General features: G+C 45.6%; 1 protein-coding gene across 1 annotated transcript in view; it reads right to left on the reverse strand.

Annotated features, from left to right (window-relative positions):
• Positions 1–3,232: 3,232 nt before the first annotated feature.
• gramd4a (GRAM domain containing 4a) overlaps positions 3,233–9,719 on the reverse strand; it is a 47,812-nt gene continuing 41,325 nt past the window's right edge. The window contains exons 16-19 of the mRNA XM_084448216.1: positions 9,424–9,517; positions 9,086–9,176; positions 8,741–8,809; positions 3,233–3,558 (exon numbers count right to left, since the gene is read on the reverse strand). Coding sequence (XP_084304342.1) covers positions 3,451–3,558; positions 8,741–8,809; positions 9,086–9,176; positions 9,424–9,517 — 362 coding nt within the window. The 3' untranslated portion in view covers positions 3,233–3,450. The remainder of the gene's footprint in view (positions 3,559–8,740; positions 8,810–9,085; positions 9,177–9,423; positions 9,518–9,719) is intronic.

Consider the following 9,719-nt stretch of genomic DNA (forward strand, 5'->3'; position numbering starts at 1 on the left):
GGTCAGAATCTGATTTAAAGTTCTTAGTGGACCGATTCAGTTACATATTTCAAGGCAATTGCTCCAGCTTTAGTGCAGTTAAGAATTCCAGTAGTTAATCAATGGGCAGTATCAATGGTTTGATCATATGTGCGTGTGTGTGTATGTATTTGTGTGTTGTGGGTTTACACACTCAAGTCAATACAAAGAAAGGTGCAGAACACACAAAAAGAAGAAAATTCCAATCATTTAAATTATTTTACTTAAATTAACAAATTGTACAACATCTTTCCTCTACAGTAGTCTTCCGTTTTTAAACTTTAAAAAAATCCATGGACTTATTTTTGTGTACATTGTACAGTTTGTTTATAAATTCCTCTTCTCATCTTCTGTTCTCTGTCCTTGGTGACACAGATGATAAATAATTACTCGACTCACAGATGATTGCAGTACATGTTACTGTGCAGCAAAATACTGTCAGGGCGTATCATGAGTATTAAACATTTACACAGTTAGAAACAATAGCGTGTCAACAGCCATGAGAGTAGAGGCCAGCCTCATGACCATCTCTGCTGATTTAATGAGAGGACAATAATAAACCAAACATCATCTCGGTTGACTGGATTAAAGGTGCAGTGTGTGATCTTTGGTGGCATCTAATGGTGAGGTTGCAGATTGCAACAAACCATGGAGGTGTAAGGACACGCTTCCTAAGTAGATAAAGGGCTCATTCTAAGGTAACAAAAAAAGATTATTTCCATGGGATTATACACCAATTAAAACATACTTAAATTAATATAATACTCTATTTCTGCCAAGTCTATGCAAAATTCTACACATTGCACCTTTAACTGTACTATATGGAATGTCAGTAACATTGTACATAGTGATTAGATATTGAACTAGAATGTTCTGCTGCTGATGTCACCACAATGTGAGTTTGAAAGTTTGTAATTGGCTGACCGAGAGCAGAGATAGTCATGTGACCTGTGTGAGCCAGTCAGAGATGACATGAGAAAACAAACAATGAGGATATCCGTCTATTCTTCACAGCCCCGCCTCCACTGGGGGGCTCCAACTAGACTTCAGAAACCCAGAAATCAAAACCAACCGACCTGTAAACATGAGCTTATAGGCAGAAAGAGTGAGGAACAAAAGCATTTGGCAAAAATAAAACTAGACGTTAATATCACACAATACATTCTGTGCTTCTGATAACTCTGCCCTATAGGGTGACTAAGACCCTGTATGACGATTCCAAAGTTGGCATCTTCAGAATCGAAATACTAAAAGGCTTCCAGTTGAGGCATAAGACTAAGACGAGTCATTCAGCCAGCCAGTGAGACAGTATACTGCTTTCTTTGACAGCCATTAAAAGGGGCTCCTCACTCAAAATAAGTACTTATGTTTTCCATCAATCCAAGTAATAGATTTGGAGTAAAGCGCCTCTTTCAGCCTCTGACCTACTGTTGAGCGATCTGACCAGATACATGGTCAGACATCCTGATACTAACTGGGGGATCATTCATTCTTCCTGAAACCTCGCTGTCACGTCCACAAGTTTCATAGTCTGGAATTCTGTATATAATAAAGACGACCGACACAGACCTTATACAGGCTTTCTAACAACGGATCAGTATTGAAGCCATTAGGAGACTAAAGTCACATCCAACAGCCAAGACAGTTTTAAAGCAGTTTTAGGATAGAAAGTTGTTTTGAAAACCACCTGTTTCTCAGTTCTAAAACTGCAGATCTGACCCCATGAGTCTTCAAGACTCCAGTTTTAGGACAGATGACATTCTAGAACTACAGTACAACCATTCTAGAACTGCTGTTGTATGTGAACCCGGCTAAGCTTGCGCCAAGGACGATTAGGACACTGAATAGACTATGTTCTCGTTTGCCAAAAAAAAGACGACCCTCGAAACGATGTCAGCTCCCATGTCCCCTCAGCCAGCTTACAAAAACAACAGGAAGTGGTGACAGTTCAGTTTGGCATTACGATTCTACAGTGACACCACTCTGAGAGAAAAGACCAGCTTTAATCCAGGGTGGTGATGATCATAAAGTGACATTGGAATAATCTGCTCCCAGGCACAGGCACCCCCCCCCCCCCCCCCCCAGCTGACTGACTCCGATCCAGAGAAAGATTCTGATCATTCAGCCACACTCAACTCTTACTGTTAAACAGTACAACACACAGTTAATACTAGCAATTGGAGATGTGTTGTGGTCGCAGTAGTCATCCACAGCTGCCTCGTCAGTTAAGACTCTAGAGGCCTTAAAGGCACAGACACACATTTCCACTGAATGGTTCTGCCTCTGTGCTCTTTTTCAAAAATTCAAGAGACAAACAAAGGCAGTTACAGGAGTCAGTTCCAGGCCACCCACGTGTTTTGGGACAGGAAAAAAGTCCAGAATGTACCTTTAAGAGACAGGCATTAATTAGCATGTTCTACCAGCTGATCTAGAGTCAGTGCTTATGTTGCTCTAACAGTGAGGTTCCTGGGGTTCACACACATTCAACAGATCCAGGACCTGTATAAACCACTTTTTACTAATCCCATTGGCTGTTTGTTTCACAAAAACAACTAAATTCCAAAGAAAGGCATTCTGGAAAAGAAAAAAACATTTAACAACGTGAACATCGATCAAAGTAGCCAACACAGACAGTGCAAGTGACAGCTTGAAGTCATAATATAGTATAATACCACATCTGAGAGTTTGTGACGCGAAAAAAGACACGTGGAGTGAACGGCCGCTGCTTGTGAGAGGTGAGAGTCTGAGTGAACGACACCCGGAGACAGCAGCCTCTCTCTCCTGCAGTCACACATTCTACAGACACTCCTACAGCGGCTACAGCTGGACAGTAACACACACATCTACCACAGAAGACAGGACACAACCAGCACTGGGGCAAACAGCAGAGAGAGAGAGAGAGAGAGAGAGAGAGAGAGAGAGAGAGAGAGAGAGAGAGAGAGAGAGAGGAGGTGAAAAAGGCGAGCACACACACACACACACACACAAACGCTCCTCTACAATGTGAGAATAAGCATTCAGTCAGATAGGAGATCCAGCCTCCTGGCCATTGGTGAGATGTCTTTGATAAAAAAAAGGGGCCCCCTCACCCCTTGTCACCCCTCCTCACCCATTCAACCCCCCACCCCCCCTTCGCCCACCCTGACTCCCCTTCCCCTCACACGCGCACAAACACACACACACACACATACACACACACACACATACACATCAACCCAACACCGCCAAGATCGTTCAACCAATCACGGATGGCTCGGCATCCCACTGGCCTCCGGCCACCGGCGTCCTGGGCGGAGTGAGAGGACGGGGTGGTGTGAGCGGACGGACAGACGTAGGGAAAGAGAGAGAGGTGCTCCTTCTATCCTCCAGGGCAGGGAGCTCCGCCCCGGTGCCAAGCCCAGCGCAGGGCTCCGTCAGTGGGGCTGCGCAGAGCTAGGGCTCGGGGTTCCCTGGAGACTTGGAGGTGGTCATGATGATGTACTGGGTGAAGATGGCCTCGAACGCCTCGTCCCGGTGGATCATGGCTCCAAACACCAGCGGCTGGGGAGACAAGCACAACCCTGTTAGACAAACACAACCACTACCCTGTTAGACAAACACAACCACTACCCTGTTAGACACACACAACCACTACCCTGTTAGACAAACACAACCACTACCCTGTTAGACACACACAACCACTACCTTGTTACACAAACACAACCACTACCCTGTTTTAGACACACAACCACTACCCTGTTAGACACACAACCACTACCCTGTTAGACACACAACCACTACCCTGTTAGACAAACACAACCACTACTCTGTTAGACACACAACCACTACCCTGTTAGACACACACAACCACTACCCTGTTAGACACACACAACCACTACCCTGTTAGACAAACACAACCACTACCCTGTTAGACACACACAACCACTACCCTGTTAGACACACACAACCACTACCCTGTTAGACAAACACAACCACTACCCTGTTAGACAAACACAACCACTACCCTGTTAGACAAACACAACCACTACCCTGTTAGACAAACACAACCACTACCCTGTTAGACAAACACAACCACTACCTTGTTAGACAAACACAACCACTACCCTGTTAGACACAACCACTACCCTGTTAGACACACAACCACTACCCTGTTAGACAAACACAACCACTACCCTGTTAGACAAACACAACCACTACCCTGTTAGACACACAATCACTACCCTGTTAGACACACACAACCACTACCCTGTTAGACAAACACAACCACTACCCTGTTAGACAAACACAACCACTACCCTGTTAGACAAACACAACCACTACCCTGTTAGACAAACACAACCACTACCCTGTTAGACAAACACAACCACTACCCTGTTAGACAAACACAACCACTACCCTGTTAGACAAACACAACCACTACCCTGTTAGACACACAACCACTACCCTGTTAGACACACAACCACTACCCTGTTAGACACACAACCACTACCCTGTTAGACACACAATCACTACCCTGTTAGACAAACACAACTACTACCCTGTTAGACACACAATCACTACCCTGTTAGACAAACACAACCACTACCCTGTTAGACAAACACAACCACTACCCTGTTAGACACACAACCACTACCCTGTTAGACACACAACCACTACCCTGTTAGACAAACACAACCACTACCCTGTTAGACACACAACCACTACCCTGTTAGACACACAACCACTACCCTGTTAGACACACACAACCACTACCCTGTTAGACACACACAACCACTACCCTGTTAGACACACAACCACTACCCTGTTAGACAAACACAACCACTACCCTGTTAGACACACAACCACTACCCTGTTAGACACACAACCACTACCCTGTTAGACAAATACAACCACTACCCTGTTACACAAACACAACCACTACCCTGTTAGACACACACAACCACTACCCTGTTAGACACAACTACTACCCTGTTAGACACAACTACTACCCTGTTAGACACCCAACCACTACCCTGTTAGACACACAACCACTACCCTGTTAGACAAACACAACCACTACCCTGTTAGACAAACACAACCACTACCCTGTTAGACAAACACAACCACTACCCTGTTAGACACACAATCACTACCCTGTTAGACAAACACAACCACTACCCTGTTAGACAAACACAACCACTACCCTGTTAGACACACAACCACTACCCTGTTAGACACACAACCACTACCCTGTTAGACAAACACAACCACTACCCTGTTAGACACAACCACTACCCTGTTAGACACAACTACTACCCTGTTAGACACCCAACCACTACCCTGTTAGACACACAACCACTACCCTGTTAGACAAACACAACCACTACCCTGTTAGACAAACACAACCACTACCCTGTTAGACAAACACAACCACTACCCTGTTAGACAAACACAACCACTACCCTGTTAGACAAACACAACCACTACCCTGTTAGACACACAACCACTACCCTGTTAGACACACAACCACTACCCTGTTAGACACACAACCACTACCCTGTTAGACACACAATCACTACCCTGTTAGACAAACACAACTACTACCCTGTTAGACACACAATCACTACCCTGTTAGACAAACACAACCACTACCCTGTTAGACAAACACAACCACTACCCTGTTAGACACACAACCACTACCCTGTTAGACACACAACCACTACCCTGTTAGACAAACACAACCACTACCCTGTTAGACACACAACCACTACCCTGTTAGACACACAACCACTACCCTGTTAGACACACAACCACTACCCTGTTAGACACACACAACCACTACCCTGTTAGACACACACAACCACTACCCTGTTAGACACACAACCACTACCCTGTTAGACAAACACAACCACTACCCTGTTAGACAAACACAACCACTACCCTGTTAGACAAACACAACCACTACCCTGTTAGACAAACACAACCACTACCCTGTTAGACACACAACCACTACCCTGTTAGACAAATACAACCACTACCCTGTTACACAAACACAACCACTACCCTGTTAGACACACACAACCACTACCCTGTTAGACAAACACAACCACTACCCTGTTAGACAAACACAACCACTACCCTGTTAGACACACAACCACTACCCTGTTAGACACACAACCACTACCCTGTTAGACACAACCACTACCCTGTTAGACACACAACCACTACCCTGTTAGACAAACACAACCACTACCCTGTTAGACACACAACCACTACCCTGTTAGACAAACACAACCACTACCCTGTTAGACAAACACAACCACTACCCTGTTAGACACACAACCACTACCCTGTTAGACACACAACCACTACCCTGTTAGACACACAACCACTACCCTGTTAGACACACAACCACTACCCTGTTAGACACACAACCACTACCCTGTTAGACACACACAACCACTACCCTGTTAGACACACAACCACTACCCTGTTAGACACACAACCACTACCCTGTTAGACACACACAACCACTACCCTGTTAGACACACACAACCACTACCCTGTTAGACACACAACCACTACCCTGTTAGACAAACACAACCACTACCCTGTTAGACACACAACCACTATCCTGTTAGACACACAACCACTACCCTGTTAGACACACACAACCACTACCCTGTTAGACACACACAACCACTACCCTGTTAGACACACAACCACTACCCTGTTAGACACACACAACCACTACCCTGTTAGACACACAACCACTACCCTGTTAGACACACACAACCACTACCCTGTTAGACACACACAACCACTACCCTGTTAGACACACAACCACTACCCTGTTAGACAAACACAACCACTACCCTGTTAGACACACACAACCACTACCCTGTTAGACACACACAACCACTACCCTGTTAGACACACAACCACTACCCTGTTAGACACACGACCACTATCCTGTTAGACACACAACCACTACCCTGTTAGACACACGACCACTATCCTGTTAGACACACAACCACTACCCTGTTAGACAAACACAACCACTACCCTGTTAGACACACACAACCACTACCCTGTTAGACACACACAACCACTACCCTGTTAGACACACAACCACTACCCTGTTAGACACACAACCACTACCCTGTTAGACACACACAACCACTACCCTGTTAGACACACAACCACTACCCTGTTAGACACACAACCACTACCCTGTTAGACACACAACCACTACCCTGTTAGACACACAACCACTACCCTGTTAGACACACACAACCACTACCCTGTTAGACACAACCACTACCCTGTTAGACACACAACCACTACCCTGTTAGACACACAACCACTATCCTGTTAGACAAACACAACCACTACCCTGTTAGACAAACACAACCACTACCCTGTTAGACAAACACAACCACTACCCTGTTAGACAAACACAACCACTACCCTGTTAGACAAACACAACCACTACCCTGTTAGACACACACAACCACTTCCCTGTTAGACACAACCACTACCCTGTTAGACAAATACAACCATTAACACACTGGGGAGACAAACACAAACTCCACACTACCTATGTTTATTAGGGCTGTGCAAAAAAATACATACAAATGACTTCTGCAAAAAAATACATATAAATTACTACCGCAAAAAAATACATACAAATTACTACCGCAATATGTTTTTCCACGATACTGTATCGTTTTTCCATATCCATAGATATCAAAAATAATATGTATTACCCACAAGGAAAATATACAGACCAAGACAGGGAATAGATATAGATATACAAAAAAGGAAAGGAATCCAATCATCGATACATTATTCAGATTTTAAATGGATTTAAAATGTCCTTAAATTCCCTCCACCCTCAGGATCACCTCCAGGGAGCGGGGATGTATTTGAGTTGTATTTTCAGCTGTATGTTTATGTTTAAGGGAGACGGGACGGAGGCTGCCAGGATTGTTTGCAACAAACCCCCCTCCCGTCAAAGATAATCCCAGACCATTGGATAATCTAATCCCAGACTATTGGATAATCTAATCCCAGACCATTGGATAATCGAATCCCAGACCATTGGATAATCGAATCCCAGACCATTGGATTATCTAATCCCAGACAATTGGATAATCTAATCCCAGACCATTGGATTATCTAATCCCAGACCATTGGATAATCTAATCCCAGACTATTGGATTATCTAATCCCAGACCATTGGGTAATTTAATCCCAGACCATTGGATAATCTAATCCCAGACCATTGGATAATCTAATCTAAGACCATTGGATAATCTAATCTAAGACCATTGTATTATTTTTGACGTGGCGACGGCTCGCTCTAGCTCCTCCCAGCCTGGTCTGGTTCAGATTAGAAGCAACTCCCTACGAGGTTCAAGGCTCACCAGCCAATTGTTCGTTTGCTATGCCTCTGTGACCTATCATCTCTCTCAGTATGGGAGCGAGCTGGTGATTAATGTATGAGCTGTGCGCTGTGTCTGGGGGGTTACCAGGTTAGCCGCCTATGACAACAAGGCCAGTTCTGATGTTCATATAGGCTTGCTGGCCATCTGGCGTAGGGGCCATAACACCAGGCATTAGTGCTGCATGACAGTATCATAAACCAGCCTGACCAGAACAGACAGATGGTGTCACAGACCAGCCTCCTGACCGAGGCAGAGGCAGAGGAAGGAGAAGGAGAGAAGCCGTCTGTCTTTACCTTCTGTGTGGAGGGAGTGGCTATAGAGATGCCCATCCCAGAACCTGGCAGAACGGAGAGAACCTTGTACTGCAGAGAGAGGGAGAGAGAGAGAGAGAGAGAGAGAGAGAGAGAGAGAGAGAGAGAGGGAGGGAGGGAGGGGGAGAGAGGGAGAGAGAGAGAAAGGTAAAGAGAGAGAGAGGTAGAGAGAAAGAGAAGGGGAGAGAGACAGAGAGAGAGAGACATTACTCATCCCATACAGCCCACACAGGTTGTCCTAGACACACAGCTATTAAACAACAACAACGTGATGCTGCATCAAATCAAACGAGGGATCAGAGTAGTGATCTATGGAGAGATGAATACCTTCTGGATGTCTGTGATGTCAACCAACTTGATCACCTTGTTCTTCTTAGATGAGCCCGACTTGGAGCTGGAGCTCTCAAAGCAAAGGTAACTGGAGGAGAAGAGTAGGAAGAGGAGGAGGAGGAGGAAGAGGAGGAAGAGGAGGAGGAGAGACTAAGTTGGTACGTGAGCTTTGGTGATTGGCTATTGCAAACTGTGTTAAAGTCTCACATTACAGTGAACCACAACGATGGCATGGGCGACTAATTCAGCCTTGGGTTCAGTGAGCCAACAGCGCCAGAGTCATGAAGCCCGGGACCGTGTGACCCCTGACCTCTCGGTGACCCCCAGGTACTGACCTCTCGGTGACGTAGAGCACGCCGTTGCGGATGTAGTCCGTGGGCATCTTCCTGTCTCTGTTGATCAGGCAGCATCGCCAGCCATTCTCACACACTGAGACAGGGGAGGAACAAGGCAGTGTTAACACACACACACACACACACACACACACACATGCACACACGCACACAAACGCGCACACACACACATGCACACACACACACACGCACACACACAAACGCACACGCACGCGCACACAAACACACAAACGCACACACAAATGCACACATGCGCGCACCAAGACACACTTTGATGG

The sequence above is a fragment of the Borostomias antarcticus genome, assembly GCF_949987555.1.
Source record: "Borostomias antarcticus genome assembly, chromosome: 13".
Lineage (NCBI taxonomy): Eukaryota > Metazoa > Chordata > Actinopteri > Stomiiformes > Stomiidae > Borostomias > Borostomias antarcticus.